At 33.1% G+C, this 14,792-nt stretch overlaps 1 protein-coding gene across 1 annotated transcript in view; it reads left to right on the plus strand.

The window, feature by feature from the left end:
- The window catches only part of LOC132561950 (uncharacterized), a 49,255-nt gene extending 43,820 nt beyond the window's left edge, over nt 1-5,435 (plus strand). The window contains exon 3 of the mRNA XM_060226669.1: nt 5,215-5,435. Coding sequence (XP_060082652.1) covers nt 5,215-5,435 — 221 coding nt within the window. The remainder of the gene's footprint in view (nt 1-5,214) is intronic.
- The last annotated feature ends 9,357 nt before the right edge of the window (nt 5,436-14,792 follow it).

The following is a 14,792-nucleotide window of genomic DNA, read 5'->3' on the forward strand; positions in this document are numbered from 1 at the left end:
GCGTGAGTATCCGGGTGTATTTGTCGTTCCTGTATTCTTGGAGAAAAGAAATTGATATTTTCACTGCAAATATTGTGTTATGATTGGTTGAAAATTAGTAAAACATCAGCAAACGTCATTTTCACCTGAAAATATCGGTATAATTTTAAAACATTGATATGATGTGCATGTACATCATATGTCTTGTATGAAAAATGAGTTTATTTTGAAAAATGAAAGTAGTTCATACGATTGCAAAAATATGCCTTAGAAATGTTCGCAATATGATTCAGAACTTAATGTATCATACGTTATTATAGCCTTTTCGGAGAATATAACGGTTCAAGTAATGCGAATATGTAAATACGGACTATTTATAGTCAAAATATGCAAATGACATAAATGAAAAGAAATTTTCGCAATATGAACTTAATCATTGGTATTTCTGAGCGCGACATCCGACTAAGACATTTGATATTTTTTTTCTTTTGAATTAACCGTTTCTATATAATGTCATTCCGCATTCTTCACCTTCAGTTTTTAATATTTCGACAACTGAATTATATCTTTACAATACATGGTTACGGGGGTGTTGGGAAGACATTGAGGGACATGAAGTTAGATGAGTTCTATACCCAGTTACATACATAGTTGTGTCGTATTAATCTGTCTTTGTTCAGCATGAAATTGCTTCTGTCTTCCGTGAAGCATTTTCAATAGACCTTGTGTAAATCTTAACTTTGTTCATATTTTTTATCTTCGTTCATCGAATTGGAGTGTGAAAAAGATTTTTTCTTACAGTTTTCTTTGAAACTACACATCAGATATGAGTCATAATGTCTACAATGATCAATTAAGGATTCACCCTATCGTAAGATAAAGACGGTGATAAACGTCTATAGAAGCTACTCGTTAATCTCATGGAACCAGACAGTCTGCCGCGACACGTTATAGTAAATCCTTTTCAATGTCTTGGATTTAATTTTCTATTGCTGATACTAAGGTTGATCCAATACTGTAACAGCTGACGTAACAGCCAGGCTTGGTATGTCACTGTTGATATAATTTAACTCGTCCATTTTGAAAAGAGAAGGTCTCTTAGGCAAGTCCGAACGTGTTTTAACAGCCACACGGGAATTAAGTAAAAGGTTATTTTGCAATATGTCGATAAAATGTACTGTAATTGTCTCAGTATTTTACCGTAATAGTTTGCCTAAAGGTCCAGTCCTACGAAGTGGTCATGGAGATGCTGTAATGACAATTTTCCAGATTGATTCATCTTATTCTGAAATTGATGCGAGTTGATTTTACTTACAAGTATCAAAAATCTTCGCATCTACATATTTACATTATCGGTGTAAAAGCCGTCCACAAATCCAGTTTGGTCCATTACTTTTCAAACTAGAAATATTCATACCTGATCGCATCAGAGCACGTTAACAGCAGAATGCGTCGCTTCTTACTACAATTGAAAATCAATCAGTTCATTCCTGATAGAAACCATGTACAAATATGTTGTAATTGGTCATGAAACCATGTACAAATATGTTGTAATTGGTCGTGAAACCATGTACAAATATGTTGTAATTGGTCGTGAAACCATGTACAAATATGTTGTAATTGGTCGTGAAACCATCGACAAATATGTTGTAATTGGCCGTGAAACCATGTACTTATATGCTGTAATTGGTCGTGAAATCATGTACAAATATGTTGTAATTGGTCGTGAAACCATGTACAAATATGTTGTAATTGGTCGTGAAACCATGTACAAATATGCTGTAATTGGTCGTGAAACCATGTACAAATACATTGTAATTGGTCGTGAAACCATTTACAAATATGTTGTAATTGGCCGTGAAACCATGTACTTATATGCTGTAATTGGTCGTGAAATCATGTACAAATATGTTGTAATTGGTCGTGAAACCATGAACTTATATGCTGTAATTGGTCGTGAAACCATGTACAAATATGTTGTAATTGGTCGTGAAACCATGTACAAATATGTTGTAATTGGTCGTGAAACCATGTACAAATATGTTGTAATTGGTCGTGAAACCATGTACAAATATGTTGTAATTGGTCGTGAAACCATGTACAAATATGTTGTAATTGGTCGTGAAACCATGTACTTATATGTTGTAATTGGTCGTGAAACCATGTACTTATATGTTGGAATTGGCCGTGAAACCATTTACAAATATGTTGTAATTGACTAGGTCGTGAAACCATATACAAATAGGTTGTTTAAGGATCATTAGGAAAACTTTCATTCGGAAATGTTTTCAAATCGAATCCTTATTCATCTATAATTCTTTTTATTTCATTTGAGGACTAATTTCTATTTCATTTACAGTCGCATGATTGTTATATTTTGATAAACACTCCCCTTCCTACTTTCAATCTTTTATCTTTTACGATCTTGGAGCGTCAGTCGAATAGAAACAGTTTCACTCAAGTTTTTTCATCACTAAATATCATCAGCACATATCCGTGTTTTTTACTCTTAAAAATTTTACATTAGAGATATTAGATAAGAAATTTAACAAAATAGAAACCAATTGAGTATATGTGCTCTAAAAAGGACCGATAATTTTGATACAAAATTACAACAAACTGCAGTACAGTTTGTGTCCGTTTAGTTCATATCTTGTTCAATTACGCATTTTTCCTATCGCCCAATTATGACAAGCATATTGATGCTGATCTTTTGTCTGGCTATACATCGAAAGACACCATTCTATTATTTATTATGAAAATTCCGTAGTATAACAGTGAAAAATATTGCATTTTCTCTTCGCCGCAAATATATATCACCAATGGGTATAATGAGTATCCCGTTTGACGTTAACCAAATACAATTCAAAATGCAATAAACAAGAATGGCGGAATCGTTTTACTGTTTCAGTTTGTGTGATTTCACGCAGGGGTTTTATATTGGAGTGTATTGGAGAGAGCAGGTGATATTGTTGTAACAAAATAGCAGCAATTTTTAGAATGTTTTGAAAACTAGCTCTTTGCCACCAACTTGTATACAATTTGCAATATGTCAAAGAGTGAGCCTCTCAGACCGATTCGTTTGACTAGTAAAAGTACATATATTTGAGAACAATAATGTTACAAAGTATATCATTATAACATAGCAATGTATTTCAACGGAATTAAACTGAAGTGATTAAAATGATTTAAGAACAGTAAAAATTGTGAAAACTTGGATTTTAAATATAACGCCTACACATTTAGACTCAGAAATGTAATATATATTATACGGAAGAATGTAAATGATGACGTAATCGCTGAAAGCCAAACAAGGAGAAAATCAAAAATTAATCGCACAGATATCATTTATTAATTTCTTATCCAATTTACAGCATTGTGATTCAGCGACTGTATAACTGAGTGCGTTTCGTGGGTTATCTCATGAGAGACAATATAAGAAAAAAGCATAAGGTTTCTAGTTAACCAAGACGTTTCGTTCGTACATGCAAGTCAGTGCAATGCATTTAGAAATCCATATTCTTGTAAGCAATAACATAACTTAAAGGTCTTTTTTATGGGCATATTGAATATCAAATTATAAGATTTCATCGCAGCAAAGATTTTATCTGTCAGTAATCATGTGCGATCCAGTATCGATTTATTTAATGATTAAACACACTATTGTAATTATAGACTTTAGATCTGAAATAAAAGAAAATTAATTGATTCTGCCAGTTCCTACCTTGTAGGTTTAAAATTGCATACTTTCTCTGTAAAATCAAAAGATTTTATACATTTTTTCAAAACTATAATTCATCATAGCTGTTAAATGTCCTTAATTAATTATCGTTGATATCCGGTAACATATTTGTGAAAGTACGAAAGACACTGTGACAAGAAAGGTGGACACTGAATTTCAATTACTACCAATCTTAAATGATTTTAAGAGTTCTGTATTTCGCTGCTTTTAAAGATCGTGATAAATATGGGACAACGTTAAGTTTGGTACATGTCTGTTATAGGTGTATCTGTCGTGATACACGTATGTCTGTCGTGATACACGTATGTCTGTTGTGATACAGGTATGTCTGTCGTGATACAGGTATGTCTGTTGGATACACGTATGTCTGTCGTGATACACGTATGGACACATGTGATAATCACATGGAGGGTGCGATTAATATATATCGATTTATCCTGAAACTTTTACCGCCATTGTCGGAATACACCTGCTAATTATTTTGACGTACATCAGACAAAATTCAGCGTAACGTCAAAGTTATTTAAACAAAACTTGAAAAACAAAACGCCAGAGGATCGCCCGTTTGGATTTCTTCACACTCGCCAAAATACGGCTTACATCTGTAGACACTGACAAAGCATTCTCTATTCATCCTGCAACTGGAACTGCCATTGTCGAAATACACCTACCATAAATATATATTTTTCGCTGTAATCAGCTGTATATATTAGCACATACATTAATTCTGCAGAAAATATGAATAACTCTTTAAATAAACGATTTTATCTGCTGTAACAATTTAGTCTGTTTACGATAATTAATTGAATTGCTTTTTATATCTGTGAAGTTCGAACTACATTTCCGCGTGGAGTAATTAATTTGATATGCGTCGTCAGGCACAATTCAGCGTAACGTCAACGCTAGGTAAACAAACATTGAATAGACGTAACATAGACGTGTTGGAATTTCGACAGTAAGAATTTTAATTAAGTGTTGCAGGATGAATAAAATACGTGGTCAGTGTCTTAAAATATAAGTACATTTAAGCTCGGGATGTAAGGACCACAAAGACCACGTGATAAAAATGGCAATGTCGTGATTAGTTTATTGATAGTTTATTGATAGTTTATTGATAGTTTATTGATAGTTTATTGATAGTTTATTGATAGTTTATTGATAGTTTATCGATAGTTTATTGATAGTTTATTGATAGGTTATCGATAGTTTATTGATAGTTTATTGATAGTTTATCGATAGTTTATCGATAGTTTATTGATAGTTTATCGATAGTTTATTGATAGTTTATTGATAGTTTATCGATAGTTTATTGATAGTTTATTGATAGTTTATTGATAGTTTATCGATAGTTTATTGATAGTTTATCGATAGTTTATTGATAGTTTATTGATAGTTTATCGATAGTTTATTGATAGTTTATTGATAGTTTATCGATAGTTTATCGATAGTTTATTGATAGTTTATTGATAGTTTTGTTGTTGTTGTTGTTGTAGATGGATATGTCGGGATTGCCAGAGTTTGCTATGAGATGGGGACACTGTATGGCCTTAATGAGACGGATGGTTGCAGGGAATGGACTAACGAGATCGGGTTCACCGCCCTCTACTGTTTTTGTTCCACAAATCTCTGTAACAAGGGAAACAATCCATCGTTGGACAACTTGCTAGTGATGACAAGCGCTTTAGCGCTCGTATACTCTTTCTTGTTCCATTAGCCAGGTGGCGCTGATGTGCTATTTCAATCCAACTAGATGTTGCCAGAAGATGTGCCGACGAACTCTGTTTGGATGACATGGTTACCTGTCACAAGAGAGCACTCGGACCCGGAAATAGTTGGCTATAATGAGACCTGATTATCATCAGAGAATGTTTCATCAAGGGCTGTCAGTCAGTGCCAAGACACTCCACTTTTTACCGAGATTGCATAACAAGGTGCATGCGGTATTGATATTAACCAATGGTTATTTTAAAGATGAGACAATGTGAGATACAGTATGGTGGCATATGTCACGTGGTACCAACGTGCGATGTGGCACTATGTCACGTGGTACCACTATGAGCTAGATGCCACTGTTGAAGATGGTTTTACGAGTTTGATTTAGCTGTGAAGTAATTTGTTATTTACATAATTAACTGCCATCGGTTTAAACGTGGCACTGCTGATTGGGTAAAATACTGAAGTATGCTATCGGTTACCGTCTTACAGAATGACTCTCGAGCTTGTTACAGGATTGAGGTATGGGTCACTGACTTCCATTGTACAATGTGCCCCCGTTAAGTGAAAGAAGTGGTGATTGTTTTTGGTCGATTTGTTACAACTGTGGTGCTGATGATAAGTAATATACACATTGAAAGAAAGCTGTACAGAATTTCTATAACACCTTTTTTTAATCAAAATACTGTTGAGGTTTTGACATTTTATATCAACACCAGGTGGCAGTGTCACACCTATTCGATAACAAAGCATAAATACATTCTGGGTAGTGACGTAGTAGTCGTACCTAATGATACAATAACAATAGATGACACTGATGTCACATTTTCGTACGTAGAATCAAACTGTAATCACTGATGTGGGAGTTTCATCCTCTGTTTCTTAATGGTGCGTATTTACAGAGCCATGACTCAAGCCGACGCCAGGTGGCGTTACAGTGATTAGGTCCCCACCGGGAAGACAAAAGGTGACATTTTACCAGGAATACTACGAAAGCCGTCGACAAAAAACGAAATTGACGGTTGAATTTCTCTGTTACTGTGCTATTCAATTGGATACACAAATAATTTATATCACAAAAACAAAAACGAAAAAGAAAAAAAAGTGAAACAAACAATAATAATAATAGCAACAATAATGATGATAAGGAACAAAAAACATAGTTTGTGCAAAGTTAAAGGATTGGACAAATTTCGGCTGCGAATGTTTTCTTACATGTAAAAACATATCAGGATATTGTTTAAAATAGCTTGACCCGACACAAGCAGACAAGTGTTAGAGAATACTAAGAATATTCAGACAACTGGACAAAGGTACTTAAACTCAATATATGTATTCTGTAAATGGTACGTTCTTTCAACGAAAGAATGATTTAATCTAAAACTGTTGTAAACGTTGAGCGTATGAACCGTTTTAAGTGTACTGTACCTCGGCTGGTGACAGTCAGTGAAAGAATGTTTTAGAAGTGAGCGAGAGTGTTCGCTAGCTCAACCTTAGTGAGGGCTTGGCATATTTCGTGTCTTTACGCTTTTCTAGTACATATGACGTTGACCATAGTGACTGTTAACTTTGGCACATTAAGATGATTCGTTGAAGTTTAGATATGAACACCCATCCGAGGCTTTGGAAAGCACGCGCTTAAACCTAGATAACCGGAGATCACTAGGATAGGCCCCAGTGAGTGTGTGGTAGGTATGATAACGTTCCCCATTATTAGAGATATACAAACTAATATGTTGACTGATTTTTAGTCCGCGTGTGTTTTTTCATTGTATTCTATCCGTCCGGTAGGTGATTAATTAAAATGTCATTCTGTTTGAAGTGTTATGTACATACAGAGAAAGTGTGTCAACTATGCAGACTTTTCTCGTTTTATTTAGAACGAGATCAAAACAAATGTGTGTGTTTTGTCCATTGACAAGACAAGGCCAATGCTTCATAGACGAACTATTTGACTTTTGAACCTTAGCTACTCTTATCATTAAGTTTGCTGGCTACATCATCCATTTATACGGTTTGACCATATGGCTTTCTCGACTTATCACGTTAGTTCCTCCCCAAACACTGCATTTTCTGTATTATTGATTTTTAAATGTGTCTAAACAAAAGCCCTGTTCTAGATATGTCATGTCTTAACTTTTGCGATCTTTAAAATTATCATTCAATCGGATTTATCATGGCAACAGAAATGGACATATTGAGTTGCTCCATAAATTCTAACCCATCTCCGCCTAGTTGACACGCCAATTTGCTGTCGTGTGATAAGCGCACATTTGCATATCGAAAGAGACATCAACTGTCATGAACTTTAAGCACAAAATATACTCTATTTCATAAATGACACAAAACTGCTAAATACACTTTCTCGTGTAAAAATAATCTTTGCAACAGAAATGGACATATTTAATGTTTCTTTACCTGTAATCTATCTCAGCCTAGTAGACATGTCAATTTCCGGTCGCATGCATTTGTGAATTAAAAGCAAATCTAAAGAAGGATTAACTGTCCTCAACTTATAGCACTAAAATGACTCGATTTCAGAACTGACATGGGATTGTATGTAAACGACTGGTTACAAAGCATGTGATCAGATAAATGAAGCATGTTTGTCGAATGTTTTTATTGGTGTAAAATTAACGATGCATCATTACAACAGAATTGGACATATTTTGCTGTTTCATTAATTCTCATCCATTGTCATCTCACAGACATGCCAATGTCCTGTAGGATAAACACGCATTGGTGATTAAACAGAGAATCGAAACAATAATTAACTGTCGAAGGTTTGTTTTTCAGAAAAGACATGCGTCTGTATCCGATCATTTTTTTTCAATGCATGCATAGAGTTACCAGTACCTGCAATGCTGATTTCTAAGATGATTGAATTGGTTTTAATGATGTAGTATAAATGATGTAATTATTGATCAAGAACATCAATAAAGACTGACTTAAATGTACTCAACTCCTTGTTTATCTGGTGATTATAATGAGCTCCTGACAACCGTACAGTGTTTTCAACATGTCGCTCGCTTCTATACATTATTTATATATAAATGTTATTTGCTGAACAAGTCCATATCCTTCAACATATTTTTTATCTCGTTTTCTTAAATAATCACAACTGTTTCTAGTCATAAAATCCCAAATGTTTTTTAATGTAATTTATTTTGAATCAGATTTGTAAGATATCATGATGTTAAAAAATATTCTGCATATTTTTCATATAAAACACATACTTATATAAAATCAAAGGTGTACCTTACATATTTGCATACTTGCAAGTTGCATTAAACTTCATAGTCTCTATCCAAGGATACATTGACACAAGATTGATATGATATATTTAAAAAGATATATAGGTATCTTAAGTCTTCTTTTATGTGTATCCTGTTAGATGTCACACTACTTTTGTACATGAACGAATTGTTTAGGATAATGCAGCCTGACGGTTGTACAAAAATGTGCTTATCACGTGCAGGAGATAATGGGAAGCTGGCCATCGCTTGTTATGTATTCTGGCGAACACTAGACAGCGACAAGTCTCCTGTCAGCACAATGAATAGGGTTCGCTGATAGAACAGATCAACCAGGCGGACTGTATTTGTGAACATGTACAGACAATGTATAATCAACACAGGCTAAGACGTAGATTGGTATACATTCACTGACACTGAGCGACATATAGTTTTATTCTTACATGCCCTTTGTTCCGGCCCCTGGGACCGTGGTACTTGCCATTTTGAGGATAATGCGATTTGATCAAATGAAATTCCAACCCAGTGCTTAAGATGTTTCTTGAACACATAGTAATAATCTTGTAAAACGCGTTCTACCTGGTAGTTACAATGCATAAAACAAATAAAGTGGAATTAACGAATTGAGCAACCTCAACACTTCGTCTCATTCTTGTGATAAAAAATACTAAAGGAAAGAGGCATCTAGGCCTGAAATACAAAAAGTTTTTAAAAACATCGCACCTATGATACATACTATTTTAAACGTGATGATCACATGAAAAAGCCTGTACTGATTAAAAATCCAACATTATTTGCTGTGAAAAAACAATAAAAAAAAATGGAGCAAATCAAATGCAGAATATGAAAAATTCCGAAAAAAAGAGAGTTTTACTTAGATTCATATACCAAAGATAAGACAATTTATTATAGATACTATTAAACTTATAAGTTCACCGAAAGCAATACAAGAAGCTTCCTCTCTACGCCTTTTTGCGGTTGATAAATCTTCAGTAAAGTAAAATGCTACAGAGCTGAACGAAGCCTCAGAACTTGAAACAGCTTAAGTTGGTTTTCTTATCCTCAGCGATTTGTTATCTACATAAAATCCTAACATCTGCATTTCAATATTTTATATACATTGTACTCATTAAACAGAACGAACCTAATAACTGCATCAATCTTCGTCTAAACATTAGTATCCGCACACAGAAAGCTTATGGGGCCTAGAACTGTGTCTGTGCTGCTCCAGAATCAAAAACAACTTCGTCAGGGTATTCCCCTTTCAGCTCCACGCACATTTCCTGTGTCACGAACGATGTTGGAAACATGTAGCCATGAATGAATGTGTCCTGTGATCTCATAATTCTCTAGTGGTGGACAGTGTCGAACGCCTTTGAGAAATACAGTCTCATGACATTAAATGGTAAATGGTGACTACTGAAACAACGGCTTAAATATTTTGTGTTTTTCTAGATGTTTCATTCGATCACTGAAAATTATATGTTTGAGAAGCTTTCACTGACGTTTGGGATACGATTTGTATGGTTATGTAAACCAACAAGAAATCCGGGAGATGACAGAGGAATGACTGGAATCGGTTTCACGTGAAGCTTCATAAAACAAGCTACACAGAAAATGAAAATATCTTTGAAACTGTTAAGACTATTTATTTTCTAATCTGACTGTACAATATCTTCTCTTTATAGCACTTCTCTCTGTTCTGGGTGATTAAAGTATACCTGTCACTGGCTCAGCATACCATGTTTAGTGAAGTATATAGTGAGTTTCTCTGCCTGGTACATTGGTAAGTATACCTAGACGGAACAGGAGTGGCCAGTGAAATGCGTATTATATAGACTAGTAAATAGACATGAATTGAATGTTTAGCTAGTAAACGTAAGCGAAAACCACAAGAAAATACCCACATGTCAACATGGTCATAATCCAAACTGAAATTCAATCAAACTAGGGCAAAACAAGAAAGTTTTATGCGGAGACTTTTGAAAAAAATTACAATGAGATTAAGACCAGGTGTTCCGGAAGAGTAATCATCTGTTACTTCATCGCGCAAAGAAATATAATATATCTCAGTGAGATTACTATGACGACCGTAAAACTTTCCATTATTTTCAGAAACCTGATCTTTTGAAACTGTGGGACGAGTCTCTCCGTCAGTTGATGACGTCATGCATGAAAATCGTGATAATGGGAACAGGTCCGAGAATATCGAATCAATTGCGACGATATAATGGGATGCAGAGATATTATACAGAAATGAAAAAAAATCATAACAGGACCTGATTTTTTAAACACATATTCCAAGGATAAAATGGAGGGAGTGTTCGTTGCTAATATCACTATTATTTTTTGTGAATATATTTTTGAAATTATATATATATATATATGTGTGTGTGTGTGTGTGTGTGTGTGTGTAAAGGAAGAACTGTTTTAGAGGATAATACACGTGACATTATGCAATGGAAATAAAGATAGATGTCAAAATTAGGGCACATTTTATGTGAACATGAGTATTCGTCAAGGAGGTTACACTTTTCTAAGAGATGAACTTTTCCACTAGTTATTTCTCGTCTCGGTCTCTTAGATTTGTACGTACATTTATCTTTTGATACTTATTTCATTTTGAAAGAACTTGTGGACTAATACATGCGTTTTTAGTGCTTAAACCCATTCTGAGAATGTCCTTACGTAAGATGCGTCGTATTGAGATTTCTAAATGATTTAGTTTTGCTATATTTTTCTTATTCGCTAGTGCCGTCAATCGATCATTAACGTGTTCTAAGGGAAGTAACTCCAACATAATAATGAATTAACGAATGAATTGGTGTTAGTGACGTCAACCCTTATATTTAGGACCATTTCCTACAATGATAATTTCATATAAAAACATTAAGAAAGGACTGAAACATTTACTTGCATTCCCATGGAATGAAGAGATCGTATAAGCAAATTAGCTGAAATTAATAAACTTTATTTGATTTCTTTTAATAATAAATAGATAAATAAAATCAATTTTATTTGAAGTGATTTTATTGATGCAATGAATTAAGAAATGATTTGTCTATATATGCGTTTTAGCCCCAATCTTTTATTATTATTATCATTAAGCCCATTCCGACATCAAATGTCAAAGTTTCATAAACAGGCATATCTATGTTTTGGCATAAAAGTTGTCGCCATCGTGTACTATATCAACAAAGTGTAATTATTTAATATCAAACAAACTCTCAGTGTGGATATACATTTATAATTCAAAATAGTACGAGAAAAGTTACCGTTTTCATAACACTAGTATACAAATGGATCGGACACGGGTTATCACAACTTATCAATGTCCTCTCCATAACACTAGTATACAAATGGATCGGACACAAGTTATCACAACTTATCACTGTCATCTCCATAACACTAATATACAAATGGATCGGACGCAGGTTATCACAACTTATCAATGTCCTCTCCATAACACTAGTATACAAATTGACCGGACACGGGTTATCACAACTTATCAATTCCCTCTTCGTGGTACTAATATACAAATACAAAGCATGGCAATGACTTTACAATAATCAGTACAAAGGATATGTTACAAGGTTTTAGATTTTTTTAGAACAAAAGAAGAAACAGAAAAATAGAAAAGGGAGGCAGAAATGGAAAAGAAATATTTAGGAGACAACAACTAGGCAGATGACCTTTGTTCAGAATATAATTTTACACGTAGATATGTCAGTATTTCCTTTGTTTAGAATATTATTTTACCTGTAGATATGTCAGTATTTCCTTTGTTTAGAATATTATTTTACCTGTAGATATGTCAGTATTTCCTTTGTTTAGAATATTATTTTACATGTAGATATGTCAGTATTTCCTTTGTTCAGAATATTATTTTACATGTAGATATGTCAGTATTTCCTTTGTTTAGAATATTATTTTACCTGTAGATATGTCAGTATTTCCTTTGTTTAGAATATTATTTTACATGTAGATATGTCAGTGTTTCCTTTGTTCAGAATAACCTGTAGATATGTCAGTATTTCCTTTGTTCAGAATATTATTTTACCTGTAGATATGTCAGTGTTTCCTTTGTTCAGAATAACCTGTAGATATGTCAGTATTTCCTTTGTTCAGAATATCATTTTACCTGTAGATATGTCAGTATTTCCTTTGTTTAGAATATTATTTTACCTGTAGATATAGTGTTTCCAGAATGTATATTTCCTTTGAATTTAGAGTGTTTCCTTTATTTTACCTGTAGATATGTCAGTGTTTCCCAGTGTTTCCTTTGTTTAGAATATTATTTTACATGTAGATATGTCAGTATTTCCTTCGTTCAGAATAACCTGTAGATATGTCAGTGTTTCCTTTGTTTAGAATATTATTTTACCTGTAGATATGTCAGTATTTCCTTTGTTTAGAATATTACTTTACATGAAGATATGTCAGTGTTTCCTTTGTTCAGAATATTATTTTACCTGTAGATATGTCAGTGTTTCCTTTGTTTAGAATATTATTTTACATGTAGATATGTCAGTGTTTCCTTTGTTTAGAATATTATTTTACCTGTAGATATGTCAGTGTTTCCTTTGTTTAGAATATTATTTTACCTGTAGATATGTCAGTGTTTCCTTTGTTTAGAATATTATTTTACCTGTAGATATGTCAGTGTTTCCTTTGTTCAGAATAACCTGTAGATATGTCAGTGTTTCCTTTGTTTAGAATATTATTTCACCTGTAGATATGTCAGTGTTTCCTTTGTTCAGAATAACCTGTAGATATGTCAGTATTTCCTTTGTTCAGAATATTATTTTACATGTAGATATGTCAGTATTTCCTTTGTTTAGAATATTATTTTACCTGTAGATATGTCAGTGTTTCCTTTGTTAAGAATATTATTTTACATGTAGATATGTCAGTATTTCCTTTGTTGAGAATATTATTTTAGAATATTATTTTACTGTAGATATGTCAGTGTTTCCTTTGTTTAGAATATTATTTTATTTTACCTGTAGATATGTCAGTGTTTCCTTTGTTTAGAATATTATTTTACCTGTAGATATGTCAGTGTTTCCTTTGTTTACCTGTAGATATGTCAGTGTTTCCTTTGTTCAGAATACCTGTAGATATGTCTGTAGATATGTCAGTGTTTCCTTTGTTCAGAATAACCTGTAGATATGTCAGTGTTTCCTTTGTTTAGAATATTATTTTACCTGTAGATATGTCAGTGTTTCCTTTGTTCAGAATAACCTGTAGATATGTCAGTGTTTCCTTTGTTTAGAATATTATTTTACCTGTAGATATGTCAGTGTTTCCTTTGTTTAGAATATTATTTTACCTGTAGATATAGATATTATTTTACCTGTAGATATGTCAGTATTTTCTTTGTTTAGAATATTATTTTACCTGTAGATATGTCAGTGTTTCCTTTGTTTAGAATATTATTTTACCTGTAGATATGTCAGTGTTTCCTTTGTTTAGAATATTATTTTTGTAGATATGTCAGTGTTTCCTTTGTAGATATGTCAGTGTTTCCTTTGTTTAAAATATTATTTTACATGTAGATATGTCAGTGTTTCCTTTGTTTAGAATATCATTTTACCTGTAGATATATCAGTATTTCGTTTGTTTAGAATATTATTTTACCTGTAGATATGTCAGTATTTCCTTTGTTTAGAATATTATTTTACCTGTAGATATGTCAGTATTTCCTTTGTTTAGAATATTATTTTACCTGTAGATATGTCAGTGTTTCCTTTGTTCAGAATAACCTGTAGATATGTCAGTGTTTCCTTTGTTTAGAATATTATTTCACCTGTAGATATGTCCGTGTTTCCTTTGTTCAGAATAACCTGTAGATATGTCAGTATTTCCTTTGTTCAGAATATCATTTTACATGTAGATATGTCAGTGTTTCCTTTGTTTAGAATATTATTTTACATGTAGATATGTCAGTGTTTCCTTTGTTGTTATTTCCTTTGTTTAGAATATTATTTTAGAATATGTCAGTATTTCCTTTGTTTAGAATATTATTTTACCTGTAGATATGTCAGTGTTTCCTTTGTTCAGAATAACCTGTAGATATGTCAGTATTTCCTTTGTTCAGAATA

Source organism: Ylistrum balloti, unplaced genomic scaffold, assembly GCF_031769215.1.
Source record: "Ylistrum balloti isolate Yb309-2 unplaced genomic scaffold, AGI_CSIRO_Ybal_v1 Utg371312, whole genome shotgun sequence".
In the NCBI taxonomy this organism is placed as follows: domain Eukaryota; kingdom Metazoa; phylum Mollusca; class Bivalvia; order Pectinida; family Pectinidae; genus Ylistrum; species Ylistrum balloti.